The 24,419-nt window shown below is 37.3% G+C and overlaps 1 protein-coding gene across 2 annotated transcripts in view; it reads right to left on the reverse strand.

Moving 5' to 3' along the window:
• Positions 1–24,419, reverse strand: part of gabbr2 (gamma-aminobutyric acid (GABA) B receptor, 2) — a 189,191-nt gene that overhangs the window by 134,898 nt on the left and 29,874 nt on the right. Inside the window, exons 1-2 of one of the 2 annotated variants that reach the window (XM_042012066.1) lie at positions 17,311–17,321; positions 8,674–8,811 (exon numbers count right to left, since the gene is read on the reverse strand). In XM_042012066.1, coding sequence (XP_041868000.1) covers positions 8,674–8,748 — 75 coding nt within the window. In that variant the 5' untranslated portion in view covers positions 8,749–8,811; positions 17,311–17,321. Of the gene's footprint in view, positions 1–8,673; positions 8,812–17,310; positions 17,322–24,419 lie in introns of those variants that run through there. The other variant, XM_042012065.1, reaches the window with a different exon arrangement.

Here is a 24,419-nt window from a genome sequence, read left to right on the forward strand (position 1 = left end):
TCCACTTTCCCTCCTCCTAAATATTGGTGTCATTATTCAATGTCTTCAAAAGATAAATGAATCAGAGGTTTGGTTGTTGCAAGCCTTACAGTGAGACAAAGTCAAGAGGATACTAAAATATTAACACCAATAACAGAGAGCTGATGTATGAATTAAAAAAGAAAGATCAGGCATCTAAAAATCTATAACAACTCAAGAAATTATCAGTTTTATACACTGCATGGCCAGAAGTAGGCAAGTTATTTAACCCCAACTGATGCAATCTTCTCATCTCTTAAACAAACCATTGGCACGTATCAAGCAAAGAAAACATCTAAGGAGATGCAGAAAGGACTTAAACTGGTTTAGGAACTGTCCAACACGTTGTTTAAAAACTGGAAGGATGGTGGGGAACCATCGTCTTCCAGGAAGAAATGTGGTCAGAAAAACAATCTGAATGATGGTGATTGGTGATCACTTTTGGTGAAATCAAATAGATAGAGAAGATAGATCAAATAGAAAAGATAACCAGTAGAACTCATGTTTAATATTGACAGTAAGAGCATTTCCACACACACAATGTGAAGGGAACTCGAGGGATTGGGACTGTGTGTAGCCATAAGAAAAACACTAATCAGTGAGGCTGGCTGGAGAAAAGGACTTCACTTCAAAGATTGGACTTTGGAGCAATGGAAGAAGATCACGTGGTCTGATGAGTCCAGATTTACTCTTTTCAGAGTGATGGGCACATCACTGTAAGAAGAGAACCAGATGAAGTGATGCACCCATCATGCCTAGTGCCTACTGTACAAGTCTATGGGGGCAGTCTATGATCTGGGGTTTCTGCAGTTGGTCAGATCTAGGTTCAGCTACATTATGTGCCCAAAGGAAGAAATCAGCTGATATCTTAATATAATGAGCAAGTTATTCTATCAATGGATTTTTTCTTCCTTGATGGCACGGGCATATTCCAACATAACAATACTCAGATTCATCGGACTGAAATTGTGAAAGACTGGTTCAGGGAGCATTAGACATTATTTTCATACATGGATTGGCCACCACAGAGTCCAGACCTGAACCCCATTGAGAATCTTTGGTTTGTGCTGGAGACAGCTTTTTGCAGTGGTCCGACTCTCCCATCATCAATACAAGATCTTGCAGAAGATCTTGTAAATGCAGAGGCTTGTGGAAACAATGCCACAGTGAATGTTGCTGAATCAAAGCTAAAGATGGTCTAATGAAATATTAGTTTTTTCTTTTTTTCTATTTTTTTTTCTTTGTGGTCAGCAGTGTATAAATAAGTAAGGATCTCATTCCATTTTCCAAGTCACAAGGGGAAAATTATCAGGGAGCATAACTCTTCATTACACACTTGATGTGGCTGAAAATGAACAGTGACACCACTGATAAGCCCAACTGGTGAAAGGGAAGCGGTCAGCAACAGGAGGCAGGGTGGACTAGGGCTATTTTCTGGTAATCAATGATTCATTTATACAAAACGGTGGAGGAAAAGAAATTTAAAAAGTGTGTAAAGAGTATATGAATGTTGACTGGTTACAGATAAGTGTGCCTGCAATTATCTGAAAAGCTTGCCAGACACATTTTAGATTCATTTAGTACGGTGAGGTGAGCACTAATCACACATCAACATGTCTGCCAAGTAAATGATTCTAGCCTTCATTGTCTCACAGAAATAAAAACACAGCCATCAGTGGCATCTACAGATGATGGTGGTTCATAAACACAACTGTGTCAGTTCACCCCTTTTTGAATTTCAGTTTTATGCTACTAAAGTCTGTATATTGAGGAAATAACAGAGGAATTGTCACACAGGAGCAGTCTTCTATTCCTCTTTTATTCCCTTATTTCATTTTCACCATCTGTTCAATGGCCCTGAAAGCAAACTTTCCACTATTTTAACTTGCTTGGGCAGTCATTTTAGCTCATCTCCAGATCTGGATCACAAAAACTGAGCGTAAGTACAGTCCATATAAAACTGCTTTATAAAGGGAAGTAAAAAATGAGCCATTTCAACAGCACCACATGACTAACTCTGTGCTACGTGAATGCACTACTTCATTTAATATAAACATTTAAAATTGCTGTTTGTATCCATTTTCTACTTGCAGAAGAAATGGACCATCATGAGTCTTTGTACACCCCCTTAAAATCTACGAGTTGTAGCTGGATTTCATTCTATGTCTCTTGGTATTCACACTTGACATGTTGAGCATTGGATTTTAGTTGCAAGCTACATAAAATGTATGTATGTATTATTCAGTGTCTCTATTCAACGTATTAGTCAGTGTCTATTCAACTGACAAATGGTAATGTTTTATAACTCAAATTCAACACACCAACACAAACACACACAGGAATACTTGGCCAAGAAGGAACTTTATTTTATAGCAGCAAGAGACAATGAATAGAGAAAATTTGCTATGCACCCTTCATGTGTTCTAAACAATTCACACGCATTGGTGTAGTTGTGTAGAACACAAATTCAATTTTGACCCTCAATTAAAGTCTTGTTTTGTAAAAGTTTAAATTGTGGCATTTAATCAATTGTAATTCATGTTGTTCATCAAGAGGATAACAAGAAAAAGGAAAATTCTTAAGATCAAAATTTTCTTTTGATATCCTTGATTTTTCTTTTATTTTTTAATTTAGTCTCATAGATTTTTTAACTGATATCCATTTGTGGTCTTACCTTTTATTTGTATATATAGTCCATGTGCCTATCCTCCTTAGTTGTAAAAGTCCTTCTCATTTTCTTGTAGTTTTACGAGTCTCTCAGCCTCAGTAGAGATGATGACCAAAGAATAAAGTCTTTTTGATCTATCTTATTACACCTGTATGTATGTTTTCAATGTTTTCATTTAAGTTAATCCTCCATCTGAGGACATAGCAGAGCATAAAATAAATAAAACAAGCAAACCAGCTCACGTGTAAATATAATTGGAATCATACAGAAAACACATTTATAATACAGATCAGTGGACAAATAATATTTTATGTTACAAGAGGCTTGTCAGGTCCTCACGCACGATCGCACATCACTGGGACAGAGACATTTATTCTGAATTTAACTCTAAAATGAAAACATAAGACGGTCTCTTTAAAACTCAATTGTCTCTCATATAATTGTTAACGCATCAAAAGTCTAGAAACATACCAGTAAGAAAAGCATAGGAACGATCACGATTAATAATCCAACAAGCAAAAGAAAACAAAACTGATTGTTTACTGGCTAATTCCAGCGTAACCTTACTGGTTGCACCAGCTGAGGGTATGATGATGTTTTGGTAATGCCTAAAGGGAATGATTTTCTGTTGGGAATATTATTCTGCGATGGATGTTATTCCCAAAGTTACTATAAAATTTCCGTTGACAGAGCTCTGGGGACAATTGAAAAATTCAATGATAATATAATCACATTAGAAATGGTATGTTTGTTTTTTTGTTCTTTTAAGTGACATGATGGATGAGGATGGTTTACTTATGGTTCCTCTTTCTTGTTTTGACTCTTACCCATTTTCTTATACATACAGACATGGACAAAAGTGTTGATACCCTTCAGTTAATGAAAGAAAAAGTCACAAAAATAACTTGAATCTGACTAAAGTAATAGTAAATAAAAATTCTATGAAATTTAACCAAGGAAAGTCAGACATTGCTTTTCAACCATGCTTCAACAGAATTATTTTAAAAAAATAAACTCATCAAACAGGCCTGGACAAAAATGATGGTACCCTTAACTTAATATTTTGTTGTACAACCTTTTGAGGCAATCACTGCAATCAAAACGATTCCTGTAACTGTCAATGAGACTTCTGCACCTCTCAGCAGGTATTTTGGCCACTCCTCATAAGCAAACTGCTCCAGTTGTCTCAGGTTTGAAGGGAGCCTTTTCCAGGCAGCATCTTTCAGCTCCTTCCAAAGATGCTCAATAGGATTTAGGTCAGGGCTCATAGAAGGCCACTTTAGAATAGTCCAATATTTTCCTCTTAGCCATTCTTGGGTGTTTTTAGCTGTGTTTTGGGTCATTGTCCTGTTGCAAGACCCATGACCTGCAACTGAGACCAAGCTTTCTGACACTGGCCAGCACATTTCTCTCTAGAATCCCTTGATAGTCTTGAGATTTCATTGTACCTGCACAGATTCAAGGCACCCCAGAACATAACAGAGCCTCCTCCATGTTTCACAGTAGGGACAGTGTTCTTTTCTTGATATGCTTCATTTTTCCATCTGTAAACAAAAGCTGATGTGCCTTGGCAAAAAGTTCCATTTTTGTCTCATCTGTCCATAGGACAAGCTTTGTGGCTTGTCAACATGTAGTTTGGCAAATTCCAATGTGACTTTTTTTAAAATTTGTTTTCAACAATGGAGTCCTCCTTGGTCGTCTCCCATTAAGTCCACTTTGACTCAAACAGCGACGGATGGTGCAATCTGACACTGATGTTCCTTGAGCTTGAAGTTCACCTTTAATCTCTTTAGAAGTTTTTCTGGGCTCTTTTGTTACCATTCGTATTAGCTGTCTTTTTGATTTGTCATCAATTTTCCTCCTGCGGCCACGTCCAGGGAGGTTGGCTACAGTCGCTTGGATTTTAAATTTCTGAATAATATCTGCAACTGTAGTCACAGGAACATCAAGCTGCTTGGAGATGGTTTTATAGCCTTTACCTTTAACATGCTTGTCTATAATTTTCTTTCTAATCTCCTGAGACAACTCTTTCCTTTGTTTCCTCTGGTCCATGTTGAGTGTGGTACACACCATGTCACCAAACAGCACAGTGACTACCTGTAGCCCTAAATACAGGCCCACTGACTGATTACAAGATTGTAGACACCTGTGATGCTAATTAGTGGACACACCTTGGATTAACACGTCCCTTTGGTCACATTATTTTCAGTCTTTTCTAAGGGTACCATCATTTTTGTCCAGGTCTGTTTCATGAGTTTATTTTTTTAAATAATTCTGTTGAAACATGGTTAAAAAGTAATGTCTGACTTTCATTGGTTAAATTTCATAGAATTTTTATTCATTATTACTTTTGTCAGATTCAAGTTATTTCTGTGGCCATTGTGACTTTTTCTTTCATTAACTGAAGGGTATCAACAATTTTCTCCACGTCTGTAGGTGCTTTACATTGAAGATCACAGTACATGTTTCCTTCCTGACATCATCATACATGCCAAGAAAAAAAAATCACTGACTTATTAAACTGCTCTATTTTAGTATAAGTATTTCCTTTAAATGTGTTTGTATACATCATAACTACCAGATATACCAGATACTGTGAGTTCATTTTGGCTGAGCTTTTCAAATATGCTGACTTCATTAGGCACCAACACTGATTGATGCTAATTTTATGGATGTATGTGAACTCTTTTTTTCAAGCGTGGCTGTTCTCAGCTTTCTGCTAGGCAGATAGTATCTGCCAGCTCCCTGTTTTGATGTGGAAATGATGAGCTTGTTAAGCCTGGCCCCTAAAATCACCATGGAAAATTCTCCATTTCTTTCCAAACCGAAGTTTTTTGGAAGGGATGCCAGGGCAAGGTAATAAATGCACAGCATGACAGAATTCACAGCTTTAAAAACAGATTCCCACTAATGTGGCACATGAAAAGTTCTGGGGTGCAGAATTCAAAACTGGCAGTAGTCTCACCTCTTCTCTCGTCTTTCTCTTTGGCTCAGGGAGGCTCTTCTTTTTCTTACATCAATCCCTCTTTTCTTTCCCACACTCAAACAAAAGCATTATTCTAGCCTGAAGCTACAATAAGACAAAACCCCTCCCACCACAGCTGACATAAAAAAAAGAGCTCTGTGTCTCTTATAATTAAAAATTAAGGAAAAACATTGCACACTAGGGATCGTCCGATATGGATTTTTTAGGGCAATTTTTTTCAGCAGATACAGGCTGCAGATTTGCTTGAGCCGATATTTGGAGCCAATACTGCTTTTGTGCCCTCAATTTACATATAAAATGACAAAAATAACAATGTTACTTGTCTCATTTAAAAAAAAAACAAAGAACATTTAATTAAAATAAAAGATCTTAATCCTACCAGTTTAGGATCTGCTGGTTATAATGGAGGAAACAGAGATGCTCTGCATTTTCTCCCATGAGCCTGTACCCATAGGTAATGATCTAGCTGCGTAAACTACTTCCCCTCCTCATCAGTCTCCTCAGAAATTGGTCTATGTGCCGAGAAACTCCTATTAAATAACATGAATAACAGTATGAGGTGAAAACGTTGCAGTCATGTGTTATGAGAACCACCAGCTGCTGTTCTCACATCTGCACCTCACAGAAATGGTCACATTTGACTTTATCCTCAGGATAAAAATAAAGAGATGAATATAACTCTGTACTGAATCTTTGCTTTGTATACATTATTTGGATTTAACAAAAGAAATTCAAACGTACACTTTCAGAAACTGTCAAATAAAATCACGAAGCCTTGCTGCTCTCTGACTGTTCCTAAAATTACATGAATTTTCATCAAAACAAATTTCAATGTTTAGTATGTAAAGCAGAGAAACTAATCATAATCCAGCCACAGGTGGTTATTTTCACCACAGGGGATTTTGCGCTGTTCTGTTAATACCTACTATAGGCCAACTAGTAAAAAAAAAAAACTACATATCGGCCCGACATATCGGCCGGCCGATGTATCTGTCGATATTAAATGCACACTGACGTGTTTCTTTATAAATATAGTGTAGATAAAAAGAACTTGCTAGAAGGCTGCTTTTAATGCACAGTGTTATGCTTTTATCATTACTCTGGTCTCCGTGCATGTATATGTTTGCACTTGATTGCTTTGTTTTAAGGACTGTTAGTTATTTTTGTATGAAAAGTGCCACATAAATAATTTTTTATTTGATTTTGATTTGATTTTGATGAGGACCTGAAATGATATTTTGCATTCCAAATTAGAAACATAAGTTTTTGTTACAGAGCCATAACTAAAGCCAAGAATGTTGGGCTAGTGTATAAATACATAGACTAATGGCATTTCCTAATTTCTCATCATATAGTAGCAACTTATCATTTCATTGGATACCTGAGTTAAGCCTCAACACAACTGGACAGCTGCTGATCGCAAATTAGCAGCTTCAGGTCACAAAACAATTTGTGGCCTGAAGCCTGATGTAATTTGGTTGTCTGGCTGGATGTGTAAAAACAAACATCACTTAACATGTAAGAGGAAGATATTTGTAAGCTCCTGCTCCCTTGCACATACAGTTCTGCAGGTCTTACTGTTCATATGCAAACTGCATAAAATTTATCATGGCATTAGCCATGCTCCTCTGCATGTTACTCCCACTCAATTCCTGTAATGTGTTAGGCAGCATCACAGAGAGATTTTTTTTTCTTTCTTTCTTTTTGGAAAAGGCTAGCCAGTCAGTCTGTGTATTGATAGCTAAAAAGACCCTCCTTGGTAAAGTGCTCTGGGGGAACAAACTGTACCAAACAGAGTGTTCTGCAAAGCAGAAGATTGCTACTGTGCCTCTCAGAGGTATCATTGCCTAAAAAACCAATAGACAGACAGGACATCACACACACAAACACAAACCACATACACAAAAACTCAACTTGACTTCAACCTTTATTTTCTAAACTAGTAACGCCACTACCGCAAGGAAATTAACTCAAAAACAAAAGAATAACTTATTCTTTCATCACCTCATCCTGCTGATCTTTCACTCGTAAGTGACCCCAACAAGATATCGAGAAAAAGGGAAAATGAAAAGCGGCAGAATCACAGTAACTGCAAGCGGAAGAAATATGACACGATATGTGACATTCAGTTCAAAACGCAGCCTCTTGAATTATGCTCTCTCTTTGAAGCACAAGCTTCCCTTTTCTCTTATCTCTGCCTGATAACCTGCACTGGGTTTTCAGCAAATGAAATGTATTATTTGGAAGAAGGCCTTTCCTCTCTCTGATACATACAAAACGAAGTCAAAGACACTGTGACTGGAGGGGTCAAAAGTTTACCACATGTAAGAATTAGAAATGTTTCATTTCAACAGAGAGCAGTCATGAGAATGTACTAAATTAACAGCAGTAAATGCCTTTTAGCAACAAGAATAATTGAATGGCCACATATGAATGTAGGTGATTAGCTCCCTCTGACCTGAGCGGTTATACGTTTGATTAGTTTATACCAATTACAAAACACCCTGCGTGCATATTTTAGAATATGGGAGAAATATGTGGGTGAAGCATGTTTATTAAAATATAAATAAATAAAATGAAAACCTATCATCTGGCATCTCAACCTGCATCTATTCATGTAGTAAACTTTTTTGTCCAGGGATGTCAGGCTCACATTTTAAACAATGGCTTTTTTTTCTTTTTACTATGGTTTTAAATAATTTTGACTTGGGTTGTTATTGTAATATGGAGGGGATTCCATGGATTAAAGCCATACTGATTTGGACATTCACCCTGGCACAGTTAATGTGGGATTTAGCCATGAGTTTAGTTATTTGTAACCTATGACCTATCTACACAAAGCAAAACTAAGGAACAAGAATTTTTTAAAACTCACTTAAGCAGCAAACTTGGGTTTTCTGATTGCAGTCTGAGAAACCCAGTGATAGCAAGTTACACCTTGCATTATAATCACACAGGATAATATATAAAAGCATGATGACATGTACAGTAAAACCCCTACCTGGACCAGATTCCAGCCCTCCAAGGACTCCGCAATGATGGATGTTACAGAGGGACAGACACCACCAAAGATCATCAGGTGTTTGGGACCGTAGCATATGGCATCAAAGAAGGCCCTCAGTCCTTTGGCATTGTCACACTGCAGAAGCAGATAGATGTGAAGGTGAGAGTAAGAAAAAAGGGAAAGGAGAAAGACAGCGAGAAGGGAAATTTTAATTAGGTAATGTAACAGGAAAATCACATTTGAGTGAGGCTAATGGTGGATATATGTAACCGTAATGCTTTGTTAAACTTATCTAAACCCCAAAATCTAAAATCAGAAACTTTCTACTTTAAAAGCCAGCGATTGCTATGTATGAAAGAGAAGCTGCTACATTCACTGAACTTCAGCGTGCTTCGATGAATGAACTGTAAAATTAGGAAACTCATTGGTGTCAGCTTACTGCATGCTTTTTTTATGAACAACAACATAGCATTTAGTTAATATGCAACGTCTAACTGTCTGTAAGCACTGTGGTACGTATGGTTGCAGCTTTGTGTGAGAGTGTTTGTCTTGAAAACATCACGTAAAACAATGCAGCTTATTGGCTGCAAAAAGCAATCCTCCGCTCTGATCAAGTGCTGCAGAATGCAGCCATTTCACATCACTATAGCAACCCGAGAAAGGATGTGTGAAACGAGAGAAAAAAACAAGAAGAAAAGGAAAAATCTGTGTAGGTTATTATCGATTGCTACATGAGCTGGCTAACTGGCTTTGCTGTGATTCCCCGATTTCCACAGCTTGTAATGATATTCCTATCAGCAGAAAACACTTCCCCACTCAGTTTTCTATTATTGCCTCTCAATTCAGGATGTTCCTGTGCACAGCTGATATATAGACTGAATGAATGGCAGGTGGTGTGTATGTGTGTTTGTGCCTTCTGACACAGTACTTCTCATCTGGAGAGTCATTTGACCTTGTTAGCCATCAGCCAGCAGCTGAATGAGATTTTTCACTGAACAACAGAGCACCCTCCTCAACATAGATTGAAAAACTGAAAATCGAATGTGGAGGAATGAGATTCCAAACAGAAATACGAGGCTACACGTTGTGATCTGTTAGCAACTTTATTAAGTGCACTAGCAGGTGCAATGGCTGCAGGATTGACACAAGAGTAAACTTGAGCTGAAGACTCTTGCAGTCATCTGTTGTCATTCTCAATTCCAAAAGGAAGATGATAGTCTTGGAGTCCTTCAATTAGTTTCTAAGTTAAAGTCAAGGACATACACAACTTATCATTCCTCGTAAGCCACATTAAGAACTGATCAGCTGGGTTTCTGCATTATACAAACCTCTCCACTTTCAGATTTTATCATGTGCTTGGATTTAACTGAACACCTCATCTTTCAGTAGAAGACCAAATACTGGTGCATAGGATTTTTTCCTACAGATGCCAGGAGAGAGCAATGTGTATTGCTGGTCAAAAATAGCCTTGATTGCAGATATGCCTCAGGTGAAATGAAAGGGAGAAGATGTGATTAGACACAGTTGGTATTCCTTATCCTGGCCACACAGCTGAATGAAACAGTAGGCCATTAAAGCAGATATGCTATTAGTGCACACTTATCTTTCAGTTCTCTCCAACTGGCAAAACAAGGTGGGCTGGTACTCTAGGATTGTGACTCAAGTGGTTACCATGCAACAAAAAATAAGTGTGGGCAACTCAACTTGTCATAGTGAATACAATAGGACTTGGTGATATGGTAGGTTTAAGCTGATTTAGCACGGAGAGCAACAATATGCTGTAGGTGGTTAATTGTTATAGTCTTAACTCCCTCTGCAGTAAAACTATCTGCAACACCTGTTATGGATAAGCAAGCATGAATGTGTGAACACAAGAGAGTGATTTTAATGAAATGTTAGTATTTTTTTAATGCAATAAACCTTAACAGCCTCTAACAAAGACTAAACAGTTGTACGCTAATCTTAAATAGGGAATGGCAGATAATGGGGACTACAAGAGATTTAAAACTCATATATGATGGTATGTGACCATATAATGTTGTTTGTTTGCACTAGAATATTTTTGGCCCTATAAGACAAAAAAGACCATGTAAAGAAACATTCAACTGACAAGTCATATGTCAAATAATACTTTGTCATTTTTTGTGTGTGTGGCCACACAAAACATTCAAGTTGAAAATTGTGTTACTAAGACAACAGAAAAAAAAAGTATTACCAAAGTCTTGAGTTGTAATAGAGAATTTAGGGGACATTAAAGAAACAAATGTTATATTTGTCTCTTGTACACACAAGAAAGTAACAGAAGTAACAGCAACTTTACAGGTCATATTTAAAGATGCACTATAGAACTTTCTGACCTTAAAACTGCATTCCTGACTTGTTTGATGGCACAGTGACATTCATTATGCACATTTCTGGAGCCTTCCTGAGGCTGAGAACCCACTCGTCACAACGTTTTCTCTCTGGATGCCATGTGACATTGCAGCTGAGTTTAGCTTTACCCACTGTGTTACACACTAGCAAGAAGATTTCAATACCGATCGTTTTGAATGCGCCCCGTGGCTAATTAAGCAAAGAAAAGCAGGAAGACAATATTGGAGGAAGAGAGGAAAAGAAAATGAGAAAGGGACAGAGCAAGAAATGAGACGAGTCAAGATAAGACTCACTTTTACTGGCTGATGAGAGCTCGCAGTACAGGTAGGATGCAAGATGGATGCTGAATTAGCCGTTGATAGGCAGTGCATCACTGAGAAAATCTGCAGAAGTTCTGTAGTGGGTCAAATAGTATGAATGCAAGACCTACTTGGTTTGTTTTGATTAAAGGTCTTTGCTGCTTTTTTTGCAGCAAAATAGAATTAGAACTTTATTTTTATCTGATGAGCTACTTATAAAATGGTCAATAAATGTTTCTAAATTTGCACTGTAAGGAAAAGAAAAACAAAAAATCCCATCTGTGATGTCCAGCCATTAATCCCATACCAATGATCATAATATATCACAAAAGGCTGTATCCTAAATCCAGACTAGTTTGTTACAGATTAATTTATTATCAAGTAAATATAAAAATAGTTAGGAATCATCCTTAGTTAGCTTAAATGTGCTTAAACAGAGGCTGAGTACCCTCAAAACAACCAGGTCCAAATCGTAGCATGTGTCCCTTTTCAGCTTCCCATCCTCCTTTCTTCATCCAATCTAAAAATGCAGACCTTCTGTGCCCATAATACAGTTCTTCGTAAAGAATTCCCTCTCATAAGTATTCACTTCATGAGCTAATCATTTTGTTCCCCTCACCTTCATTCATCCTCTATTACCATTGAGAGGCACACATGCACACGAGCGCACAATCTGTTGTAACTGCTCATAAAGCCTTGACCAGTGTGTTGTCATGCCAACGGTGTGAGTATTCACACTCTAAGCACTAGATGAGGGAGGATGCCGCAGCAAGACCCTTGCAGAGATGGCTATATTTAGCCTCTTGTTAGGTAGCACAACCACTCCAATATTAATCAATACCTATTTAGCTACAGAGATGCAGCAGAGGTTGAATGGACAAAGTGGGACAGAGCGGAGAAAAGTAATGGAATACAATGGGACACCCGGTGTAAAAAGACATGCAGTTAGTGAAGGGGAAAATGGGAAAAAAAAGTCTATAAAAGGGAAAAAGGCAGGAGGATGGAAATATTAGTCTGATATTAACTGTACAATCAATATTGTAAACCGGCCCTCCTTACCTCTGAAATGAGGAGTTCATAACTATAAGATGGATTCAGTGGATCTGATGCTTAGCACTGCTTTAAGTCCATTAGTATGGAAAACTGGATATTTTTAAAACTCAAATGTATGGTAACTCTTAAGTAATTAGATTTTAAATGTTTAGATCTCTTAATGATGATTTATTTGAATCCACGTAAACTACCTCTCCCTCTTTTTGTTTTTCCCCCACTTCTGACACCTTACTTTGCAACAATTTTCGAAGGAGATATAAACTGTGACAAATATCACTGTTCTAAAAGACAACAAAAGTAATAGTAATACAAAAATAAATACATATAGATCCTGAGGATAAAGCAATGCTACACAATCAAGAAGGCATAGAAGCACTTAATTCTAAAGCAAAGCAGAGAGAAATACTACAGCACTTTATTTCCTTCTCCTCCAGTCTGAAATGTAATTCCTGGCATTTGGAGGCCATTTGGAGCAGATCGATGAGGTTAACGCCCGTAGTAATCTGTTTGACTGCCTTGGGAGACGGCCAGGAAAGGTGTGTGTGTGTGTGTGTGTGTGTGTGTGTGAGACGCTGCAGGGAGGAGGCTGATGGCAAAAGAAGTTGGAAATGGAAACTCAGGGGATGCATGTAACTCTGTCTAATGTTGATCCAAAACCCTAAAAGTAATTTCAGGTGACCACAGAGTCACCCTGTGTGTGCGTATCATCCACACACAAGAATATGGCTGACTGGAGTACTTTGGTAGAAATAGTAGTTAAATACCCTAGCAGTTTATTTAAAATACACCTCAGTACTTTGTCTTAATTACATTTCCTTCACAGTGACCTTTACAAAAATCAACTGAGATTAATCCTTATTGATCAGTACATGATAACATTGCCTGTTGTTGTGCTGCTGATAAATCACACCCAAACAGAATAAATATGAGGAAACGCCTTCCTCTGGGAAGTAGCCACAAGAAGCTTTGTGTGTGTGTGATAAATTGCTTTTTGCTATATTTTTAATCAAAATACCACATCTTTACTAAGCATATTTTAAAAAGATCAGCATTTTTCTTCACAACAGCTTTGTGACTCAAACAGGTCACCTGATGGAAAACAGTAAAATTCAGTTTTACATGCCGAAATCAAACTATAGAAAAAATGGGGCCGTTATATAAAAACAAGCCTAATTCATTTCTCCATGAACATTAAACAGCCCTCTCTTCACATGGTCAGTCACATTTTGGTATAAATTGAGACATCACATTGGCAGTTTTTAGACCCAAATCCTCTAATCTACCATCTATACATGACTCTGTTGACACCACTAGTGTGAATCTGAATATTTTACGTCTGCATGTACATTTGTGTGTATATGTGATCTTGTGACAAAAACAAGACCTGATCAGAGCACCAGGCTGAAGCTAACCATGATGAAATGTCTTGTTAGTGCTGAAAACAGAGGCAGCTGCACCTGTCCCCTCGTCTAATGGCCAATTACTGCCCCCAAATCAGCAGCCTGAGGCCCAATATTGCACATACGCACACATGTGAGAAAAAGGGAAAAAAGTTGAGGACCACACAGAGGAGCAGGGAGGAGAGTCTGAAATGTTATCAGAGACTGTTTGCTTTGGCTAACATACTAGGATTGTTCATAACAAGACCAACAGCACAGAGGATTACAGCACAAAATCTGCAAGAATCCCCCACAAAACAAATCTTTGTAAGTGTTAGGACTGAATGTGTTTCATGTTCACTTTATAAATTAAGAGAATGATCATTTTCAACTTGATTTCTAAAAAACATGGCTCTTGTGAAATGTAAATAATAACAGGATGCAACAAGTTGCGAATCAGGTAAACTAACCGAAAATGATCCAAACACAAGCCATCAAATGTCAAAATTGAACATTTATAGTGTTATATTATATATGATAAATATATATTATTTATATTATTATTTATATTATAAATACTTAACTATTTTGAATCTATTGCCAGAAAAGTATCTCCAAAAACCTGAAACATAAGCACCACTGTTATAACTGACTGTGTTATGGAACTCATGAGACTAGTTGTAGTTTTGAGCTAAATGTTTCCCATTCTTGTTTAATACATGATTTCTGATGCTCAACTCCTCACAGCCTACTTTGTCATAGCTTTTATGTCTTAATAACCTAAATCTTTCTAGTGGGTGGTTTAGAGACCTAGATTACATGAAGGCTAAAGTAGCATCCAAACCATTACTATGAAGCCATGCTGTTCTAAAATGTCGAATTCGGTCTAAGCTTATCATTCAGCATCAACTGTGCTTTTACAAAACCAGAAAAGTTTCATGTGTAAGAATTTAGAGAATGTTGCAAGTTTTTTTTTGTTTGTTTGTTTATTTATTTTTTTAATTTATTTTATTTTATTTTTTATTTTTTTGCATGTATTCATGGTAGATCTTGTACCTGTAGATGAGGCAATGTAATGTGTTCACTTGCAGTGTTTTGCAGAAGTTTGTCTGTGCTCATGCAGCATTTACAACTACACAGTGTTTCCCGCAGTTCAGTAAAAAAAAAAAAGCCTTTGCCCTTGGATGTAGAAACTTCTCCAGGTTTTCTGTCGCAATAAGTGAAATGTTTTAACGGTGTAAGGTTGAAAGGTCAAGACTTAATGTGGATGTGTTGCTAAATGAATGTTGAATTAAAACAAAGTGGCTCAATTTTGAAAAGAAACTGGACATTAAATGGCAAAGTCTGCTTGCTGGATCTTGGATATATTACACTGAAGAACATCTCATGATAAGAATTTTTTTTATTCTTTATGGAAATCATGCATGCCTTGTCCAATGATCTAAAGTAGTAGCGCCTTCAAAATTTAACATTTCATTGGCTGCCAATTTCACCAATCGGACGAAGTAACAATCACCACATGACTCTGTTTCACCAATCAAACACAGCTATGTATTCACAGGACCACACACACACACACACACCATGGTTGCGCTAACTCTTCACACCTCGGGAACAGGGAATGAAACACATGAAAAATAGTAGAACTAAAGAGGATGAACATTTCTGACCTCATATATGAAACATGTTACAAAGTTTCAGATGTGAACTTTTGCGTGAAGCTAACAGCAGCTCGCCACGCGACCCAGTCGTGTTGTTGTGCTGTGATGATGACACGTGATCCATGCCAACCTGATCGCAGATCCAAGTATAACCGTGATAGAGGTGCACTAACTGGCTGGTTATTTTTTAAATAAATTAGTTTGTTCTCAGTTGTTGTACTGTTCATTTGTGAGGGGACAGAGACATCATCTACTAGGGGACTGAGATGATAGAATTTATGTTTTTTTTATTATTATTATTATTTTTATCGCTGTAATAAACAAACCAAAAGAAGTTATCCTGATGTTGCTTCACTTAAAAGTTCACGTCTAAAACTTAATTTCAGTTTTTGTTTGATATGGATAGACCATGTGAAATAGGAGAAATGATATTTGTTATTAAATTATACGAATATATTATCTATTAATAGTATCTGAATGTAAAACCAAGATCAACAGGCTCTTTTCATATAGTCATAATAGTAAAAGGGAGGGGAAACTGTTGTTTGTGGTTTTATAATGTGTTTATTTATTTTAATAAATAGTACATTTTTCAGATCAGATTAAACATTTTTGTGTATTTTTGGGCCCAAATATATCAACTAAATAAATTAAAATATATTTATCAGATCACAAAATTGCTTTTTTGTTCTTGAGCCATTTTGTGGATGATAACTTTTTTCTTCTATTTGAGGAAAGTTATTTTGAGTTAATCTTACTAGTATTTGAGTACAATTTTTTGCTACAGTGCCCACTTCTGGTTAATTCCTAAATTGCCATCATATACATATACAAGTATAAAAAATATCAGGATAGAACCAGTCTCAGTCTTTTTATTTTGTGATTTATTTTCTGCTAAAACGTAAAGCTGTGCACTGTCAAAAAAAACAAAAACACTGTCACTGAGTCCTCTGCTACTTCCATAACTTCTGTTATCTTCCATGATGCATAACAATGACCACCTTATAAATCCCCAAGCCAGGAGAGGGAATGTAGCCACACTGAATCCAGCAACTGCAAAAACATATGTTGGGTGTTATAAAATCTTATAGAGTCAGCAGAGTGCAGCCAATAGGTCAGATTCAAAAAAGAGTATCTATTTCTCCATGTATAAAACCCAACTAATCCTCTAAACTCTGTCATGGCAGCCAATACTACCTACCATTAGAAGAGGAGGGAGAACTTGAGGCTTGTTGTGTATATGCAATGACAGATGAGTAAAATTTTGCTATGTCATAGCACAGGCCATGTAAGCACATTCACTTCAAATCATATATAAAGTTCCTTAGAGGTCACCGGGATCTTTAGTCTGTTATTTAAGGTCAATGCTCCACACTTCTCACTGAACTTTAATACTCGCAAACTCATCTCACGAACACTTTAGATCTTTAAGAAGCTACGGCTATTTGTTCCCCATCAATGAACCCTAAGGAAATCGAGAGCTCCACCCGGGTGTAACACATCACCCACCATGCCTTTTCTTTCTCTTTCTAAACGACCAGGAAGACATGGCTGACAGGCTATTCAGTCTTAAAGAAACAATGAGAAAGCAATAACCAAAGCTTTCAGAGGTACTTGCAAAAAAGCAACTAGAAAGAAGAGGAAAGAATAAAGCTGAGTTGTGTGTGCAGCAAGCGTCAAGACTCTTGTGGTAACATTTAAACAGCAGTCCCTGGAGTACCTGAACAGAATACACATTGAGTGAGTGTGGATGAAGTAAATTGAGAGCAGGAAGGATTGATGGAGTTTTTTTTATTTATTTTTTTTTTTCTCCAACCCTTCACATTTCATGCTTGCCACACACAGAGCAAGAAAAACTGAGGAACTAACCACTTGTCTGGGGAGATTTTGGCCTTTAAAATCCACTGCGACAGACTGACTAGGCTGTTCAAGCTGATAGCTGTTTGCCCTCCATCTCCTCCTCTCTTCATGCAGTCTGGCTCTTGTTATTACACTCAATCTATCCCTTACTTTCTGGAGAACTCAGATGGCCACCAGGATAACCATGATGGCATGTTGGAAGCCTCCTGCGTGGTGACAAGTCTCTTTCACTCGTCCTCACTTTCTGTCACTCCTACACAAAATATTCTCCCCTTGAGCTCATGATTCTTCACAAATGTGCAAATTCACTAGACAAATTATCCTCCTAACACAAATGCATGCCAAAATGCAATCTCTGACAAACATGCAAACAATAATGCACATATTAGCTCTCTCACAAGTGAGAGATAAGCTAAAACTTGGCCGATGGTGCTAAAATCCCAGCGAACACATTGCACCTTTATTAGCAATCTGTGCAGTGCAGAAAGCAGACACTGTGTTAAGCCTATTACAGAATGTTGTGCTTTTGACGAGGCCTGACAACAGCTGGAACATGTTGTGCCACCCAGTGAGAGGGACAGACCAAAATTATATTCCCACTGAAATGATAAGTCCCTGAGGAGACACTGGGCTCAAAACAAGAGAAGAGAGGAGGGGATAGAGGGAACCAACAAGAGGGTCTAACAAAATGCAGGAAGCCTTCTGTTTCACATTGTGTGTGTTCTTAGAGTAAAATTAGCAAGGATAGTAGATTGATAGTGTGAAGAGGTTTTTTATTTCAAGGTAAACATTTGCTTCTTTAGCTACAAAATGCACCATCTCAAGCTCTTAGTTGCTGAAATATTTTTCAGATCTTTTCATTTTTAAAAATCAAACAAAGTGAATAAATGATTGCATGCTGTCTTCTGCATGATCTTACTGTCCTGCCGCATGCTGCTTTTATTCAGAGTTATGTTTCTAAAATTAGTGGTCTTTTGCAGTCTTGTGCAAAACCTCTTTAAAATCTCTTTATACATCATACAGGCAACCATAGAAGATGGTGCCTTCTAACATGTCATAAACATCAGTTGCATTTTTTTCTAAACCAAACCCTAATTTTTGTGTCTGTGTCTAAAAAAACGGCCAGTGAAAGTGTAACCTGCTCATGCCAGTCGTAACCTTTCCAAACCCATTCACAAAGCTCCAAAGGGGAAATGCTCATCCATGATTGGTCCATGTTATATGTGACTGTAAGACACTCAATCTGTGGGATTGCAGGGTGGGGAAAAAAAAGTTAAAGTTCGAAGTTTGTATTTTTCTCTTTTCCGCAAGTTGTTGCTGTCAGTTTCAGAGCCTGTATGTGAGTCCAGTAAATGTCTTTTTATAAAGAAAAAAACATAATAATTTGACATTCTCAGTAAAGGTTAACATGGACACCCAGGTGTTGTGTTCCCATCAGTGTCATTTCAAGCCGGAGCTGATAATGCATGATGAGATTTCAGCTAAAACTGGAGTGTCTTGTGCGTTTCTTAATATGTGTGCGTGGCTCAATAATAATAATAAATCAGAAAAATGGAGTCGGCAGTGCTACCCTCATATATTTCTAGTGGGTTTTAAGATGTAATTGTGCATTAACACTGTGTCAAATATGCAAGGCAGTAACTGAGAGAAATGATGAGACATGCTGTGTGGAGACCAAGTAGGGAGAAGAGAGACGGGTGAGTCCATCATCAAGTCAATTGTCTCTTGGCCCCAAAGGTCTTCCACTATGTTCCATGAATTCAGTAAAGCAGAGCAGAAAAATAGGAAGAGGTGGAACAAAAGAGACTCTGGTTAAAAGCAAAACACAGTAAATGAGTGCAGTATTAGAGAACCAATTTTATTCGGATGTAGATATCCAAGGTTGCAGCAAAGGAGAAAAAGAGCCATTTATGCTAGTTTGTTAGCAGTTTTTCCCCAATATTATTCTTAATATGGGGCACTGTGATATTTCCTGCAGTAAAATGCATCATAGTAAATTTAGACTTCCTCATATTTTTTTCCTCAGTTTTTATCACTAGCATCATGACCTAAAATGATATGAAAATAAAAAAAATTGCAAGCCTTCAAGTCACTTGTTGGGTTGAGTTCAGATTTATAGCTTGATGCAGCCTATAAACTGAAAACTAAGAGATCAGATGAAATCCCTCATATTTCTTGTCAGATGGGGGTATGAAAGCTTTACGGGCAAGAACTGTGTTCAAGTTTCAACCCAACCTCCCAACCTAAAAGCTCTAGCTGCTCAAATACAAAAGTCGTGCTAGATTTAGCTGTTTTTCTGCTTTAGAATTCACCTCAAAAGCCTTATCAGCAACTTTACCACATAAAGTCAGGTCTACAAGAGTGGAGACCTTCATTTCATATTAGAGATGGGAAATAAAAAAGAAACTGAAACATACACAACAGAGCAGGGACTGACAAGTATGAAAAGATGACCATTAATGCAGGAGCTTTGTGTGTGTAAGTGAATTTGTGTCAATGCCTGAATTCTTTCCTTTTTTTTTCAAAATTGGGATGAATTCATCTGTTCTCTTCTACCCTTCAACCCACTTTGCATACAATAGAGAATTTATATTAATTTACACAAACTGAATGATACTGTATTCATTCCTAAAGGGAAATTACTGGTTAAATTTAGTTTATTATTAATCTTGAGATGATTATCACCATAGCTACATCAATTAAGGTGACCTGTTCTTACCTTAGATAACAATTTAGTCTCTTTCTTCCAATTTGAGGATTTTTCTAAAGATATACAGTGCTGTCTGTTATTGTTGCTGTCCTTTCTCTCTTTGTTGTCAACTAACTGAACTGCATGAGTACGGTCTTTCTGTTCTGCTCCCATTTCTGTTCTTTCTATGGCATGGCATCTTTAACTGTTCATCATATATTTAACTATTTTTACCTTTCTTGAGTTATTTTATTTGTCATCTTTAGCTATTTCCACTTTAACTGGCCTATTGTTGTTTACATTTTTATGCATACACAGTAACACAAGAATTTCCCAGGTTGAGGAAGTCAATCTTCCCCAATTTGGGAAATTCCTAAGATTTTAAACTAAACCTTCATGTCATCTGCTGTTACAGCATGAGGAGACAGCTTGTCTTCCAAGCCATCTCACCTCACTTGCACCTTGCTGTCCTCATAGCTGAGTTGCCAGTTGATGCCAACACATTTTCAGACTGCAAAGATATTGTTTTTTGAAAGGGCATTTTGCAATAATTGTGCAAAGATAAAGCTATGGTTAATTTTATCATGTCTAAGTAGAGAGTGGAAAATGCAGATAATGCTACTGATGTGTAATCAGGACAGAAATTGACAGATTGTTTATCCATTTTCAAATAAGAAGGATCAAATATTGACAACTTTTAAAGCAAAATAAACTCCTTACATTACGGAGGGCAGATGGCAGTCTGGCAAGTGCAAGCATGGACTTTTTTTTAATGTGACGTAGTACAAGGAGATGTGTGTGCTTTTATCTGTGTGTGCACTTCATGGGATAGAAGAGAGCACACTTCAGGTTGTCTCTCTCTGCAGCCTAAGGATTCTTGTGTCCATGCACATCAATCTTGTTAAAGCAGAACACTCCCTCAGAGGAATACTGGCCTTGTCTCTGTTTGGGTTTTGAACCTCTCTTCTATTCTCAAAATCTTTGTCCAGCCATTGCCTTATTCTTTGTTTCATCCTCGTCATTATTCTTTCCTTTTGACTCTCTTACACACTCAGTCTTCCTGTCTGACAGATACCTGCACCTCTTTTCATCCTTCTACAAGTTTCTTTCTCTAGAACAATTTCCCACTTCTCATTTATTCCTTCTATCTCTTCTCTAATCTCTCATCTTCAAATGTCTTAAAGTTATTAACCCATTAACTGCCTGCTCTGTTGTTTGGTAGAGATCTTTTTCAGCAACTATAATGAAACTCATTAAAATTTTGTGGAGGTAAACCTGACTGAGTCATCTCTACTACTTGGTTTGGATATGTTTATTATTCCATTACTGTTTCAAGTTTTGCTCATTTAACTATTGCTACTATAGTAAAGAACACTTTTTGTTCTAACCCTTCCTCTTATTGCTGCAATTGCAAAGAAACATTTTTAATTTTTTTTTTCTTTCTTCATAGTGCAAACATTAGGGTTAAGGTTCGTGGTTGTAAGTATTGCATCATTAGTGCATCATCTTCTGTTGTTGTTTTCTGCTTTAGCAGTCTAATCACCTTCTCAGTTAATAGCCTGACTGTAAGGATTGCTTTAAAAAATACTACTGATATAGTGTGTAAAGCTAAACTCATTATGAATGATTTTATTAGCTTAAACAGGTTTAATACTGTAGATGTTAGCATGAAAGCAACGAGGACAGCTCAGATTAGGTTTTAAAGGTAATGGATAATGACACTACTGAAGGATGAAAAGGGTGTCACGATCAGGATGAGTACTGTTGTAATTTATTTTCATGTAATATTTCTAGCTAACTTAATTTCTAACTGCAATAAATATTTTAAAATTATGGCACAGAATTTGGCACAGGTTTTTTTCTTCTTTTCTTTTTATAATTTTTAGGTTCTTTGGGTGTTTTCAGACTCAGACACTGCTTTACCACAAATACACATGCACTTGCTATCACCGACACATGCAGATGTGGCTCCACACAAATACGATGCTCTCTGCGATTCATCAACCAGTGCATATTTAACCAGGCTGGGGGCCATGCCAACAGTGTCACAAACAATCATTAATCATGAGGAGCTACAAGCCCCCCCACACACACAGATACTCACACATGCACAAACCATACAACCAGGTGGTCGGCTCTTGTCTCACAATAGCTCATTTCCGGCTCAAATAAACACTCCATTTGAAGGCAGTGACTGTGAGTGCTTGTCTTTTCTAATGAATCGCTTATTGACCAGCCTTTATTGAGATGACTGGAAAGCCACTAGAGCCCCGCCCCTTGCTGCCGCCCTACAGAGCCACGATAAAGCTGGAATGTGACAGCCAGGGCATTTGGACAATGCCATTTTGTTTGAGAAGCTGACATACAGTACTGTGTTGCTATAGCTACCATGAAAGAGTAAAGTGGTGACAAAGAGGTATGGGAGAGATGGGGTTTAGACTGCTAAGGAAATTAATCTGTGTACAGATGCTACAAAAGAAAATTGCAATTTTTATTCTTTTACATGGGGAGAAGCTGATGTTGGTCTTGTGCTTATGTGGATTTCTGTGAATGTGCACATACCTACAGCCAGCCAAATGTCATCTCAGCAGACTCTTGGCTGAAGTGTTGTAGGATGTTTGAAGAGTTTTTCATTACAGAGATTTTTGAATAAAACAGATAGGCTTAAAGAACGTTTAAACTAAGATACATCCCATGGAGCAAGTTGCACACACCAGTCCAAAGGTAATATTGAACTGAAAAGTGGGAAATGAAACTAAAAGATTCCTTATATGCCACATTGGTTGCTCAAATACCAGCCGAAGGAAAAAAAAAAAAAAGGAGCACAAGAGCCCCATTTGCATTCTTCTCTTTGAAACATAGAGACAGAGAGTGAGAGGCAGATTATTTTCTTTTTGTGGTATGACGAGTTGTCTGAATTCTACGGCTCTCTAAGTAGGTCATGCAGCCTTTTTAGAGTTCCACTCCTCCCCACACTGTATCAAAAATGCATAAATCCCAGCACATTCTCTGCTAGCAGTTTCCCAGGCTGGCTAAAGCGCATCTTTAGAGCTTCTAATCCCATCAAAGGTGGTCCTCCTGGTATGTAAAATCAAGATGGGATAAAAAAAAATGTCATCTCTGGCAGCTGACAGCTCCTAATTTTTATTTTATTTTATTTTAATTTTTTTTTTTTTTTTTTTTTTTGGCTATCAACCTAGTGAATAGGTACAAGTGTTCTTGGTTTATAAAATATCAAGAGCATGGCTTAGGTTAGGTTCACATAAAAAGTGAGATAAGCATTTTTGTTCCCACCAACAAAGCTATAGGCTAGTTGAAGATGCTATCTCTAAAGACACACTCCACTGTCAGATGAGGGGAATAGTGAAGGTACAGCGTGAGTACAGGTAAGATAAGCTTGGGCATGCCTCCTGAAAATAGAGGAGCAATAAAGATATACTTTGCAGTGCTTTTTTTTTTTTTGCTGTGGTTTATAGATCTGTTTACTGTTTGCATGGTTAAACAGTAATATCTAAACACTGTAAATGTATATCATCAATTAATTCAATTAATGACTAGGAATATTAGTTTTAAAAAGAATTTTTCTTTTTGTATTTTATAGCTCTGAATGTTCTTCTAATTGTCACAATTAAATATGAACATCTTTGCCAGGGCAAATGGCAGCTGTACTTCCTGGAAACCCAAAGTTCTCTCTCTCTCTGACTGGGTATAGATTTCATGCAGAAATGAATAATTAAGTAGATCATAATAGTCTTCCTCTGTTACCTCCAAATCTTTGACCACCAAGGCACCCGTGGGATCACAAATGACCGTCATCATCAATGACTCTTCACACTCAGGTGTGTTTGTGTGTGTTTGTGAGTGTGTGTAATTTGAGTGTGGGTGGATGGTTGAATAATTTAAAGGATAGTGAAGTACCCTTTCAAAATTACGTGTAATATTACCCGTTATAACTGAATACTGCCTATATAAATCAATAAAACAGAGTCCTAACCAGTTTATTCAATTTATTTATTCTTACAATGTCTATTTTTACTTATTGTCAAGCCTACCATGGCTCCTTTTTTTTTTTAAGCCAGTTTGACCTCATGCATTTTAAAATGAATGTGTTGCCCTTTTCATGCCATCCTAAAAGGTCCTTTTTGCCTGGCATGACCAGTTAGTTCAGAAGCACTTCCAGAAAACGTCCATACAAATTCTCACAAATTTTCACTCTCAAATATGTTTTTTTTTTGTCAGAACTACAGTGAAATCTGCACTGTACCACACCAGAAAGAATAATTGTTTTTCTGTCAAAGTTTAACGTGAAAGTACTGAGAATATTTTGGTGAAGCAGAAAACTTCATCCTCAGGGGATGAATACTTGCCAGGATGTCAAAATGTAATATTAATGAAGACAACAAATACAAACTCACTATAAGAGGGTAGC

This window comes from Melanotaenia boesemani, chromosome 17, assembly GCF_017639745.1.
Source record: "Melanotaenia boesemani isolate fMelBoe1 chromosome 17, fMelBoe1.pri, whole genome shotgun sequence".
In the NCBI taxonomy this organism is placed as follows: Eukaryota; Metazoa; Chordata; class Actinopteri; order Atheriniformes; family Melanotaeniidae; genus Melanotaenia; species Melanotaenia boesemani.